Genomic DNA, 14,560 nt, shown 5'->3' on the forward strand with positions numbered 1-14,560 from the left:
GCATCACCAAGTGCTCATCCTCACCATGTAGGCTCCTGCAATGTCTGGTTTGTGCTTATTTCTTCTGGATGCAGATCTGCACAGAGCTAGCAGGGCTGCGGGACAGGCTGTGGAGCTGCTGTGTCCGGGGCTGTGGCAGCCGCGTGGCCCCATGACATATTTCTTACTCACAGCTTAGACGCCCCGGATCCGATTCCCGCTGACATGTAAAGCCCTTTTCCACAGCTCCAGCAGCGCTAAGACGATGACAGCCTAATCCCTTCCTAAAGCCCTCCTGTGCTGTAATGCTGATAAAAACCTCCGGGTTCTGTGTGGAAGAGGTGAGCGTGCTGACGTGGGGTCTGGGTGCTCAGCAGCATTGCCTGCTGCCCTTCCCCATGGCCTTCTTGCTGCTGTGTGCTGTGTTGTGGAGGAGGGATTGGGCTTCCATAGCACACGGCAGGGCAAAAAGTTGTTGGAATCAGAATCGGGCCAATTAGACTTAGAACAGTTACCTTGCAAGTGGCTTTTCCCCTCATTTATCTCTGTATTTGTTTACCAGTGAATAGTGTGGTTTTATCCAGCCCACAGCCGCAGTGAGCACATCTGGAGCCCAAACCCACCTTTAGGGGTGTCCTACAAAACGCCCTTTGAGGAGACCCAGTTTGGTGCCCACCTGTGGAAAGAGAGTCCCTGAATAATGGAGATGTTTTGCTGTCAATATAGCATTCAAATTTAGCTTCTGCCGCTGTAGGCAACGTGGCATTAAACGAAGGAGCTTAAGTTATTAAACTGAGCTGCTTTAATCATCCAGTTCGGTGAAATCCATTGCTACAGGAGACCTGAGGATTAATGTATTTTTACCACAAAGCCAATACATCTATTCTGATCAGTTAGCGGTCACTCACTCGTGCATATGAAACTTCACTGTCCGGGTTTGCACTCCATAGTATGGGATCAAATGGAGTTTTATTTGGAGATTGACCCTGTTACCTTGAATCTCATCATTCTGGTAGCTAGCTACGTGATTTTGCTCCTGGTTTTCCTGATCTCCTGTGTGCTCTACGACTGCAGGGGGAAGGATCCCAGCAAGGAGTATGCTCCCGAGGTCCCGGCCAGCAGCCAGCCCCCCATCCGGCTGGTGGTGATGCAGCAGGGCACCCCGGGCACCCGCTGGGCAAAGGGGCTCGTCTCTGCCTACGAAACCTCCCCCGACCTGCAGGTGAAAAGGACTACTGTGGTGTGAGGGCCCCGTGCTCTGCCGACCCACCTGCCTCTGCACCTCTGTTTACTCTCCGTTTGCAAAAGGATAACGAGTTCACGAGGTAAGCTGAGATGCCGATTTATTTGTTATGGGGTCAGACAGATGGCTTGAGTTCCTGTGTTATTGAGCAGAGCTCTGTGCAGCCGGCACAGTTTGCACGGGGCTGGGACCTGTGCTGCACCTCAGCTGTACAGGTGACAAATTGGGGGTTGGTGGTGTGATGCTCTGCCATATACTGTGCTGAAACAACAATGCTGAATGCCTTGTTCTGTTTGTTCAGCACTGAAAAAGTGCAATTAACTGCAAGTTCCAGCTGCTTTTGGCAAAACTTGGCAGCGATTGAGCCTTCTCAGTGATAAGGGATCCCTGTGATTCTGTGATTGCGTGCTCATGGCTGTTTTCTTTGTTGGTGTGAGATGCTGTATGAAATCCACAATAAGGGCAGAAAGGTCCACAGTTTTCTATCAAAGGTCATGGAAGTAATGCAGTATCTGACACTGTGTGCTTATGTAATTCTGCAGACACAGAGACTTGCAAAGCTATATTAATACTTCAGATAGCAGAAATCTTCCAGATGCATAATTTCCTCTGACAACAAATACCTGGTGTACGCCAAACCAAAATTCTTGGCTCCCTGGATGTCAGTGGCAAAACTGCTGATTTTGGCATGGTTGTGTTTTCTTGATGAAGCATCAGGTGGGGAGAAAGGGAGACCTGTGAGCAGCGGAGCTGCTTCAGGAGCACTGTTGATGCTAAGGGGATTTATTGCTTGTGACAGGGCTGGTGGACTCTGCCCTGTAATGCTGAGCTCAAAGCAACAAATGACATTTCCCTCCTGATAGTCCTACGCAGTTGGCAAAATCCTTTTCCAGATGAGGCACTAAGGTGCATCAGGACTTTGCCATCCCAATGGCAGGGGCTGGAATGGGTTTCTTAGAGCTATAGCAGAACAGCATTGGTGTGCTTGAAGCAGCAAGAGCACTTGGGTACAACAGGGAATTGCAAGTGATCACTGTGAGTGGAGGTCTGTGATGCTGCACTTGGCTTGTGTCTGGGGCAGGGTTATTGTGGGCAGATGGGCACTAACAGGCTGAGCTTGCAGGAAAGGCTCTTCTTCAGCTGGCTTTAGCGCCCTTCTAAAAGTTATGTATGACTGCTTCTGCAGTACAAACTGCAAAGCCAATCCCACAAGCTGCCTTTGTGCTTTCTGCATGGCAAAGCACTCAGCTGGGCTCCTGCTCCAGCCCAGTGGCTGTGCTATGCACAGGGCCAGGCTCCCCGTGCTGCCTTTGTCCTGCCGCAAAGGGCACGAGTGGGGAAACGTGTACAGGTGGGGGTTAGGGCTGCTGTGGGGCTGCACACCAGAGGGTGTGTGCCAGGAGCTGCTCAGGATGAAGGCGTTGGGCTCCTGGGGCAGCAGGGAGGGTTTGGTTATGGCAGCAAGCCGCTCCTTTGCAGTGCAGGGTTAGGAAGCTGAATGGACTGCCTGTAAATCACCCTGCCATTCATCGTGGAAAACCATCCAATGTTACCAAGGAAAAGCATACTAGGAATACAAAAATGGGAAAATCAGAGCTGCTGCCATCCCCAGCTTCCCATTCCAGCTCCTCTTTCTGCCTTGCATGCTGGTCTCCTTGGAGACGCTGCTTGCTAGCTCTCTTTTCTCACATCAAGCTGTTTGGCATTAACCTTCCCAGGAGGCAGCCCCCAGCCTGGAGGAGGGCTCCGGGGGCAGATCCATGCCTGGCAGCATCGGAACCCACTCCCCACTGCTGCTCCCCACGCTGTGGGTGCTTTGTGTGCACAAATCCTGCCCCAGTTTCTCCATCTGTGAATGTCAGCAGTAACTGTTACACAGCTGGGGTGTCAGGTTGAGTTAATTAATATTTATGAAGGAACTTCAGATCCTTCCGTGGGCAGTGGTATGGAGATATTGTTAATTATGAATTAGTCTGATTAAGTATCCGTGTCTGTTTTGGAGCACACAGATACAGCCATACTCCTGAATAATCCACATTTCACACTCCTTCAGTACTGAAGGATCACGGGACGGCTCTTCCTTACCCCACAAGCACACCGCACTGTTGCTGAGTTTGGTCTGAGCAAGGAATACAGGCTTAGCATCCGCTCCAATGCAGACGTAATTACAGAAGAAAAAAGTATTTGAAAATAAGCCTTATTTTGCTTGCTGATACAATGTGTGCTAACCTGGAAGAAAACCTCATTAATTAATTGAGGCTCTGTTTACAGCTGATGGAGAGAGGCAGCTTGTAGGGACATGCCATCAAGTCTTCTCCGGTGCAGACAGGACTCTGTAAAAGCTGCATTTTTATTTATATACCTCTGCAGAATAGAAAATCGGGGCAGCTCTTGTAAAGCCAAGTGTTTGGTCCCTCGGGTATTGAATAGAAGGCAAATGTCTGGCATCAGGAGGCCGGGTGTTTGTTTTGGGAAGCAGAGCTGGCCGCGCTCCCAGCACTGACTCTGAACAGCTGAGGAAGAGGCTGACAGGGAAGAGTTCTGTTGTGACGCAGACGGGGGAAAGCCAGGAAATTCAAAGCCGGGGCAGAGACTGCTACCTTAACTTGTTCTGGCACACAGAAAATAATTGGGAAGTGTTAACACCACGTCCTTGGACCGTGTCTTTACGAACCGTGCTGGCTGCGCTGCTTGGCAGGACCGCGGCTCCACCAGCTCTGTGCAGCGGGGTCAGGGAGCTGCTCGCAGTGGGAGCTTCCAGCCAGCACTGAGGACACAACTCAGCACTGCTGAGCCTGTTTGTGTGGCTGTCTGGGCAAGGTCAGTGGCCTGAGAGGACACGTGCACATCTGCTGTTATCCCTACCATGCTGGAGGGACAAAGGGATCCTTTTCCTTTCTCTCTAGCTAACTTTGTCTCACCAGCTTTGCAACATAACGCGTCCCTGGGGTTCCTTTTTCTTGGGATTTTTTGTTCTCAGCATTACAGAGGTCCAGCTGCTTCTTTGGGTAGCAGTTAAATGTTGTTAGGAGGGTGCAAGGTATTATTATTGCTGGGCTCAACTCACCCTGTTTTGCCACATGAAAATGCTTTGCCTGCTCCCTCCGCTGAAGGTGAAGATATTGTTCTATTTCACTGCCTACTTGATCCTAAATGTTAGTTTGCATTGGGAGGAAGCATCCCCCAGCCGGGTGCATCACATCTGGGATGGTGGACAGCAGAGTTTGCTGAGGGCAAAAACAGGTGGCAGCATCAGAGGGACTGAAGCATTCCTGCCTGGGTGAGCATCCCTCAGGAGCAGAGCAGTCGTGGCATAGGGCCTCAGCTTCCTGTATTGCTGAAGTAGAACAGCTGCCTGTGAGGAGGCAGGAACCAGGGAGGCCAGATGGCTGCTGATTTTCAGAGCAGGAGGCCAGACGTGCTTGCTGGATGGAAAGGATGCAGGAAAATGATGAAAGCAGGACTGTGCCCTCAGCGCAGCTCTGTGTCCGTACGCTTTGCAAAATCTTGTTCTTACCCATGGTAGACGAGGCCCAGCTCTACTCGGTGCTGCCCAGTGGGCGTCCTGCTCAGTGCTGGGAGCATTGTCTTGCAGCTGGCCAAATTTTTCATCCTCTATTTTGGCACTACCCTGACAGACTGGCTCTACACCTGCAGGGCGCAGCTTTGCTGTCTTAGCAGATAAAGCCCCGCCAGCCTGGTTGTATCCAGCTTGGCTGTGCAGAATAACCCAACAGAGGGCAGAGGGGGTTCAGATAAGCTCTGAGTTCAAAGGGACGTATTGGGCTTAATCTGGCAGCACCCAGGGTGAGCAGAGCTCTACACACAGAGCTGCAGGAGCAGCGCAGGCTCTTCTAAGTGTTCCAGTGCTCTGGCACTGTTGTAACAAATAAATTCCTTAAAATGGCAGAAAGCAATAAAATGGGGTGGTCAGCACTAAGGGTGACCTTCAGCAGCCTTGCATTTGAAGGGAAGTCAGAAAATGCTGTAATGTATTACAACTGTTTCAAAATTTTAAATCCATGGTAAAACATATCTCCAAACAAAAGATAGCGTGGAAAGAAAAGCAACTTCGCCAGCTTCTTTGGCTGTTGTACCCATTTTAGTTGATATCATGCATGTATATACGTACATTCTCAGAGTTGTATGAGCACATAATTACAGGTTGTTATATAAAGATTGCAGGTGTTTCTGTTTTAACTCAGCGTCATGGTATATCTTGAATTTACCTCCAAAGTCCCTCCAGCTTGATTTCCATCCTTTCCCCCCTCCTTGGGATTGTCTTCTTTCTTCTTCCCAGAAGCTCACGTGACAGGGCCTGACAGCTGCGTGAAGCAATTGCCATCCCGAGCACTGTCCTCCAAAAAAGCATATTCTGGAATCCAGAGCCCCATGTTTGAGCCCTGGTTTCAGGTCCAACATATCCCCTCCTGCTGGTTTTCATGCTCTGCGTTGCTCCTTGTACAACATAACTGCTAATTGCTCTAGCTAGCAAATTGTTAAAAGACAGTTTTTGGGTCTTCAGAGCCACATGTGGATTTGAGGACAGCTTTGCTGAGCAGGGAAGGCAGTGAAGGTTAGGAGCACCCTGAGGCAGCATTGCTTTGTGTTCTGCTTCAGAGTCTCAAGCAGCTGTCTTTCCTACTTTTAGGTGCGAGGTTGGACCAGGCAGTGTTTTTCAAAAGCTAAGGGAATGAACAAAATTAAGTATTTGTTTCCATTGGGATTTGTCTAATCCCTCTTCTTCTGACATCTGTTCAGGAAACACGGAATATGAAGTGGCAAGCAGCAGCCTTTAACTTGAGCCCCCTGAGAGGCCGATGTCCCCTTTAGCAGAGATGGCAGTGCCTTCCAAAGGGATTCTTGCATTACTTAAGGCTTGGTGCAATAACAAAAACAGCTGCTTTGTTTGTTGGAAGACTTCAGTCCTTGGCAAGTGCTTTGTTCTCTGGGTGGTTCTGTGCCCCCAGCACGAGGCTGCGTGGCTGTCAGCCCTGCTGCAAAGGGGATGTGTGACACAGGGCCTGGGCTGTGCCCTGCCCAGCTGAGCTCCTGCTGCTGGCAGCCTGCATAGAGACCTACCCGTGGCAGGAGGCAGGCTTGTACACAAGCTGTAAGGCATCAGGTCTCTGCCACTCTGCCACTGCCCTTTGCGTGTGAGGTAACAGCAGCCCTACTTTCTTTCAACAGTGCAGTAATTTGTAGTTTGACAGCAGCTTAATGAAACTCCACCGTTCTTCTCGCTGGAATTTGAGAACTGACATGAAGAAGTCCTTCCTTGACCTTTCCCTCTTGGCCCCTCCTGGAAATTAGTGCTTTCATTTTAATGAGCTCAGAGAACTGGGGAGTTGGAAGAAAAATAGTCAGCTTCAAAAATACCTCACCTCCTCTGAAGAGTGTGTCAGGACACGTTTTAGATACAAAGCTCTTACCTGACTGGGCTTGTGCTCTCCTGATGTTGTGCCTTCTGCAGCCAAGCTGCCTCTAGGCCCAGCCTCTGCTGTATGACGCACAGCCACGTGTGCTGTACGTGAGGTATATTGCAGCATCCAGACCAGATCTCCAGCTGTTGTAAATCACCCTGGCCTTTGCTCCTCTCTCTATCACTTCTGCAGTTAAATCTAGATGGCAAACCGTGGGCCACCTATCAGTGTGCATACGCATACATCCCTGCAAGGCTTCCAGGAGCTGACAACATGCTCATATGGCCAAAAAGATGCTGCTGCCTGGCTGCAAAGCAAGAAGCAGCCTCAGTTTTTCAAACAAGGCTCCTTCTATGCGAGTGATGCCAAGGCAGTGCAGAGGTGCAGCAGCTCGGGGTGCTGGGGCTCAGAGGAGGAGCAGGGCTGGGGTTCTCCTTGTGTGGGAGTTCAGGTTCTGGAGGTGGTGTGAGCGTGGCCGTGTGGGCTCTGTGAATTAGGAAATACACTGAACTATACACTGGAGTTTGTACAGCTTTGGACGTTGTGTAAATAATGGTCTTTTGTAGTAACACGCACGCTATCTTGTGTACACATTTATTTAGCAGCAAGGCAGAAAGATTGGAAGAGAACCATGTTTGCAAAGGGTTCTAATGGCAAACCTTTTCTTCTTGTGCCGATGTGGGGCAGCATATAATATAAGCTGATATATAATTGAAAATCTGTAGGAAAGGCAATTTATTCTATCAACAGCAAATAGAGATACAAAACGGGCTGGCTCTATAAGTTTATTTGCAGATTTTATTAGCAAAAATAGATGATAAAGTGAACAAAGTATAAACAGAGCGTGTTCCTTTGGTGCATCCTGAGGTCCCAGCACAAGGAAAGTGAAGGCAGTTGCCTTGGCCATGCCTGGCGTCAGCCTGCTGCAGCTGGCAGGCTCTGAGGGGTATGGTTTTCAAAACGGGATGGTTAATGGATGTCAGCTTTGCCACCACTAAGTGAGGAAAGCAGCTGTGTTTTGTACAGTCAGGTAGCAGCACGGTCATCCCTGAGTGGAAATATTGCGTTACGCTCACCTGGCTGTGGCGCAGTAAAAATGATACATGCCTCATCTCCCCAGGGACTTCACAGCCAGGGAGGTGAGGCCCATTAATTAATTCACCTGCCGTCACAACAAACCCTTCTGGCAGAGGACAAAGCTGCGGCTCAGGGCTGGCCTTGGAGTTGCAGCCATGGGGCTGTGTGAGGTCAGGGCTGGGCTGAGCTGGCAGCCGTCCTGCAGGGCTGTGCAGCCATGGCCCTGTGCCGTGCCCTGAGGGCAGGAAAGGGCAGCCTCTGCCCTCATCCATGTGAGCATCCAAGGAGGGATGGCTACCATTCCACTGTTCTCTCCAAGCTGGGACCTCGTTTCTGCATGCAAAAGTGCCCAGTTGGTGCAGACACACTGTAGCCCATGCTGCGGCATGCTCTTTTTGGCAGCCTGATGCATTGTAAGCAGGGAGCCTGGTTCCACAGAGCTCTGGGCAGCAGACAGCTGGGCTGCTGGGGAGGTGGTGGAGTTCCCATTCCTGGAGGTGTTTGGGGAGTGTGGACATGGCATGAGGGACGTGGTTTACTGGTGGGCCTTGGTAGCTCACACTGGGGGTTGGACTGTGGTGCAGAGACTGAAGAGCCGATGGGCAGAGCTGGTGCCCCAGGTGCTGCTTTCCATCTCCCCTCTGTCAAGCCCCAAGCTGCAGGTGGTACATACTGACTGATGCAGATGCCCTAAGCAGTTTGGTTTAGTTTTTCACTTTTCAGCTTACAAGAAAAGCTGGTTTGGGGCCATAAAGCTGCCCAATTGAGCAGCCAGGATGAAGGTGTGTTGAGTCGCAGCTATGGAGTGGCTGTGGGTCATTCCCTGCCAGCTTGGTCCTGCTGTGCCACGGCCGGGTTCAGTGTGCGGCTGCTCTCCAAGTCAGGCATGCTCATCACCTGCAGCAAAACTTAGCAGAGAGCTGTTTGGCAGCCTGTTATTGCTGGGGGGAGGGTTATGCGAATGGGATTTGTGAAGGCTGTCCTACAAATATTTGTTCTCTGCTCCTTAGCAGCACAGGGATACCTAAAACAACATCTCCTTTTAAGGTCTCATTCTTGTTACACAAGCCTTGATCCAATTCTCTTGCTGTTAAAGACCTCTAGCTCTTTTGGCTTGGTTGTGTAACATGCAGCTCAGCTAGCTTTGCATAGCACTGGGTAGAGGTGAGAGCCTAAAGGTCACCTTTAGATCCCCAGCCACGAGTACAGCTGTGTTTGTACTCAGTTATCCCAAGCACCCATCTGCATGCCGTGAGCATCTGAGTAACAACACATCCTGTGCCCAAGTTAGGTTAGGACTGCTCTGCTCTCCCAGGATGAGATGAGATTGTCAGAAAGGCTTTTTGTGAGACCTCCCAGTTTGGATGAAATCTCAGGCCGCAAAATGAAAAGTAAAGAGCAAGTGAAATACTGAATAGCTGTTCCCAACGAGAACGGTTTACCCAGTGTGTCATTTTTCCTGCAGGAAAATTGCAGTTTGATGATGGCATCATATACTGTTCCATATTAGACATACACAGAAGGAGCAGGTTAGAGTGACTTTGATTCTGGTACTTCCTAATATTAAGGCATTTGATTTTGCAACTTTAGTATGATACTTTTCTGCTGTAGGTGGAGAGATTTTTGCTGCCACCGTGTTAGCTGGGACACCCTGCAGGCATATGCCAAGGCTGTATCTGGTCCTGCAATTTATAAAATTGATCCTGCTAAATGCAAACAGAAAGACAGAGAGTGGAGTGACCTCAGCCAGGAGGAATGGTCTGAGGGCAGATCGGGAATTCCTAGGCTATGATCTGCCAGTGCTGCAGCCTGGCTGCTGGGGAAGTATGGAGAAAACATGTTTTGCAGCGTGGCCTTCCTCCAAGGTTTTGCATTCCATTCTCAAAAATGTGGCCTTGCAATTTTATGTTTACAAGCTGCAGATAAAAAAAAGTTGTACGTCAAGTGCAGCAGAACAAGGTAAGCTCTGGCAAGGTCTTCTCTTCAAGGTTTGCTTAGAAGGAAGAGTTTCTGAAAGCTGTGCTGTGTGTGTGCAGTTACCTCCATTTCAGCTCTTCAGCAGGAGCATTGTCTGTTATTTCTTGATTTTGTTAAGCTAAATTATCTTCTCCTTGATCGTGTTGCTATCAGACCTTGAAATATGGAGAATAGGAATGTGCAGTCTTGAAAAACAGCCCAAGGTATGCCGTGCCCTTCTGGGAGGCTGCTTGCCCACTGGCCATCGGGCACCCAACATCATCCCCCCTCCTGGGGCTTCTTCCTTTGGGCCTTCCAGCAGTTGGATGACAGGGCAGAGGCTGCAGGCTCCTGTGCTGTTTCATGGCTGCGCGGGGCATTCGGACACCTGGTCAGGAGAGCTGGCTTCTGTTCATCATGGCTTTCACTCCTGTGTTTGACTTTTCTAAAATACTGAGAAAAAAAATCACGCAGTACAGGCAAACTAATCTTAAAAATCTGAAAATGAGAGAATATCCTATTGGAGTAAAGTTTCAACCATTTGTCCACTGACAAGAAATCAATTTGTTTTCTTTCTCTAAATATGTTTAAAATCTCTAAGTGGTCCAAATGGGATATGGAAACTATTTCCTCTCAGATGACAAATGACAGGGTAAATTCCGCTCCCTCTGCTCTCTTTAGGCTTGACCTAGAGCTGATAGGAAACAATGAGAGTCTTTCCTTTAACTTAAATAGATTTTATGTCGGGCCCATTAAGTAACAGCTTATTTCACTTCATTGATTGTGATGTCAAAAATGAGATAGTGAGAGTCAAGATGGATGGCAGGCACATCTGCAGGGAAAAACACCATGGTGGGAACAAAGAAGGAGAATAAATATTTTTGCACATAAATTCCGTGAACATTGATTAAAGACACTCTGCTTTGCCTGAGGAAAAGGACTTTAAGGTGGGCCTGTTTTATTCTGGATTCAGTGCTAGTGTCAATGTTATCCATTTACTTCTGAGACACCAAAAATGGGTATATTTATAAAATATAAAAGAGAAGTCATTTGTTCTGCATGCATAATGCTTTGCTTTAAAAAAAAAGAAAAGAAAAAGGTTAACATCCCTGATCATCTCCTCTTCCGTCCGATTACTAAAAGCCAAAACAAACAGATATTTCTAAACAGGCCCCAAATTCTGGGACACTATGACTAATGCTTCACAAAGGAAACCCTACAGAATCAATATTTGAAAGCAGGATGTTTCTTCACTTCATGAAATCCATTTTCTTTGCCATCATCAGCTGATGACTCAGAGCTTGCGTGGCTGTGGCAGGGCCAGACCCCCCTCCTTCCTCGTCACTGTAATCTCATTTCAGTCACACAGAGCATCTCCAGGCCTTGTGGCTTCTTCATCTAAGCACATAACATCTGTATGGAGGAATGTTTCACTCCAACAGAAAGTTTTCTTACCTCAGCCCTGCTGGAAAATGTTGCTGGTTGAAGTACATGGGAGGTACATCACGAATCCAAATGAAACCACCTTTGTTAATCACAATAAGGAAAAAAATCTGTGTTTTATAAATAGTCTCAACAACTAGAATATGAGAAACTGTGCTTTTACAATCAAGAATGTCATGCGATATAATTTTTAAAGCCATTTATGTTCTTGGAAAATACGGATTAATATCAAATTCGACCTTTATTTTTTTAGGTCTGTATTTTGAAATCTGTGTGATTTTACTACCTAAAACAGGACTGTCATCTGATGCACAGGCCAAATGACTGCAAAATAACAGTTTCGGAATTATTTTCCTGAAGATACAATTGAACTTCATTAGTCAAATAGATAATGAAATTTTAACTTCATAATAATGTCTGTATCTTGTTTAGAAGCTTAACTCTCACTAGTTTGAAGTCCCTACATCAGAGAACAACTGACACATTTTCTCTCCGTATTTTGGTGTAAGTTTATATTTTCTGTTACATGTTTCATTGTGTGTTGGTTTTTTTTAATAGAAAATTCCAAAATATTAAGTCTTAATAATTTAGTCATTGCTTCCAGAAGGCTTCAATAGCTCAACAAATTATTTAAGTAACTGAGTAATTTTAAGACATTGCTTTCTTCTGAGACTTTATAGCTACTCTACTCATTTCCTACTGATTGACCTCATATTAAAGATTCCCACCAACCTGCAGTACTTTATCTTATTCCCCAACATAGATCCCTGCAAAATCTTGAGGGTTTGTGGCCATGAAAAACACCCTTTTATCAGAAATACTGACAGAAAGAAACCTTCAGTAGACTTTCATTATCTAGGATAACCTAATCTACTACAAGGCACAACCCTCTAACATCACTTGTTTTACTTGTGGTAAATCTTCTCTGATATTACTAAGTAACACTGTAATCTCATTTCAGGTTTAATGCTGGCAGCAAGAAGGCTGTGACATCAGGTAAATGTTTGTGCTTCAACATTATTTCTACTGTGTGCCAAGGAGGCAATTCCTCTTAGACACCAGTGTCACCCTGGAGATGTTGTCCAGGGCAGAACTAATTCCATTAGTGTTTGGAAAGCTATTTATAAGCTGCCTTCAGCAGGATGACCTTATTAATTAGGCTGAGGGAAGGCTGAGAGAGGGAGAGGTGCTTGTTTCACAAGACCATTGACATGCATTTCAGTACAAGATTCTTCTCCTTCACAAAGACTGTCAGGAAAGGCAGCAATCTGAGCCAGTCTGCAGCAAGAAAAAAGAGAGATGTTCATGTGCTGTGCAGGAGCCTTGGCCCAAGGATGCTGCACCACGCTGAGCCCCAGCGCAGGGTGTTCTGCAGCCTCGTGTTCCCACACATGCCAAGCCTCCCTGGGGAACATGAATTGCTTTGCAGCACTACAGGGGTGTGCCTGAGCACAGGCCAAGGGCAGCACACTGAGGTTTGCCTTGGGCTCACTTGGGACCTGTTGTTGTCCTGGTCCTACAGGTTGTGTTACTGCAAAACCAATTTTTGTACTAGAAACTTGAAGAATAGGATATTTTCTTCCAGAATTGTGTCAGTAAATTAGATTTTACCAGCCAAGAAGGTCTCTGTCAGACTACATTTCTACTCCGACCATGTATGAAGCAGTCAGTGACAACCATGCTTCTTTCAGAATTTGTTCTCTAAACTTGAGAAAGGGAAAGAGCTTTATCTTTATAGCTTCTAAATCAAACCTCAGGGAAACCACCACCCTCCTCCATTAGCCAGAAGACTCCCAAGAGAGGAAGTCCAGATTCTCAGATTTGTTACAAAGTAAGAAGAAAGCAAAAGATATTTTTCTCTTCCCTTGCCAGAAGTGCGTAGACTGGGAGTGGAGAGGAGTTCCACCTGTCAGACTCGTTTCCCATGCCTCATTAATGCCCCACGCTGCTCAGCTTGCCTCTCTGCTGTGTTACATCGACTCAGAACTTCTCAAGCCACAGTGTGCCTCTCTGCTGCTCCGACAGAGCCCGTCACCACCAGCAGCTCCGAGCTCTGAAAAGTAAGTACGTACCTGGGAACATTACTTAGCAATATCACTGGTAGATCCATTTGGTAGCACGGAGTTATGCTTGTCTGTTATCTGTTCAACAAATCAAGAGACTAGGTATTATGCAGGCTGATACATAAACAAATTATCTGCGCTAAATGGCTGTAAGAAACTCAGCTCTCGTGTGAGATGTTTTGTGAAACCTCCTGACAGAATCTGATTCACCACTGACATCTCATGTGGCCTTTAAAATTTCACCTTGGCTGGGTAAAAGCAAACTTCCAGCAAGTCTCACCTGTTGGCTTGATAGATTTGTGCAACCCAAGACATTCTTGTAATAGAATGAAAGCTGCAAATTTTGTAGCTTCAGACCCCACATTTGTGTCCCAATTTGCATAATCCTATAAAAGCTGCCCAAGTTCTGATTCAGTAATGACACATGCTTGTGTGCCAATTTAATGCTCATAAAAGTGCGATGGCTTAAACATCCAGGAGAATGAACTCCTCTGTCCCTAGACTGTAGATAGTTCCCCAAAGGCTTTGCAGGAGCTTCTGTATGGGTAAAATGTGACCTAGAAATAATAGGGGCAAACCACACAGCTCCTGTAGTCATTGACTTCATTTCTGAGACTGTCAAGAACTGCCATTAGAACAGATTTGCTGTGCAAACAGCTTCTATTAGGCATCAAATAGGGACTGTCTTATTCATCCTGTAAAACCCATTTTACAAATATCTCACACATTGATAAGAACTAAATTCCTTTTGCTCAATGAGAAAACAACAAGTTAAATTCCTTATTAACAAGCTCCTTGCCTCGTGGGGGCAGCTTACAAAGCTGTTACCACTTCACTGCCTGCTCGCTCAGGATGTGGAGGAAGATTTAGTAAAAGGGACCCACGGCCGTGGGAGATTGGATTTAGTTTGACCATCAGCCAAGTGACGGTGCTAGTTCCTCCTGGTAGGCAGAGGTGGCTGCTCAGCTGGGGGTAACACTCCAGCAGGTCCCATCTGCCTCCATCCTACAAACACACTGCGGTGCTGGATGGTTTATTTGCCTAATGGTGGTTTGCTTTGCTGTGCCTGCACTTTGCTGTTGTTGAGGGCTGGAGCTGTTCGAATCCCATTGTAAACAAGATCTTAAATTATAACACAGAAGCTCGAACAGAACTTAATATTCTCCTCATTGATGCCCCGATTAGTCCCATAGTGATATAGGCAATGGAACACTTATGGAAACGTTCTCAACATCGTTTCTGGGTTTCTTCACTTATGCAACGTAACCCTTGCTCGGGCAACTGTGAGCAGATACGGATCCTCAGTGGCGTGCAGCCGGGAGGAGGAACTGAGCCGCCGGTTATCGGCAGCACTGCAAACACGGCAGCCCCGGCGG

The 14,560-nt window shown here is 47.3% G+C and overlaps 1 protein-coding gene across 2 annotated transcripts in view; it reads left to right on the forward strand.

Moving 5' to 3' along the window:
• The first annotated feature begins 269 nt into the window (after positions 1-269).
• Positions 270-14,560, forward strand: part of MMD (monocyte to macrophage differentiation associated) — a 26,710-nt gene continuing 12,419 nt past the window's right edge. The window contains exons 1-4 of one of the 2 annotated variants that reach the window (XM_031556356.1): positions 270-320; positions 1,054-1,304; positions 12,083-12,117; positions 12,994-13,171. In XM_031556356.1, coding sequence (XP_031412216.1) covers positions 285-320; positions 1,054-1,304; positions 12,083-12,117; positions 12,994-13,171 — 500 coding nt within the window. In that variant the 5' untranslated portion in view covers positions 270-284. Of the gene's footprint in view, positions 321-1,053; positions 1,305-12,082; positions 12,118-12,993; positions 13,182-14,560 lie in introns of those variants that run through there. The other variant, XM_010721582.3, reaches the window with a different exon arrangement.

The sequence above is a fragment of the Meleagris gallopavo genome, chromosome 20, assembly GCF_000146605.3.
Source record: "Meleagris gallopavo isolate NT-WF06-2002-E0010 breed Aviagen turkey brand Nicholas breeding stock chromosome 20, Turkey_5.1, whole genome shotgun sequence".
Taxonomy (NCBI): domain Eukaryota; kingdom Metazoa; phylum Chordata; class Aves; order Galliformes; family Phasianidae; genus Meleagris; species Meleagris gallopavo.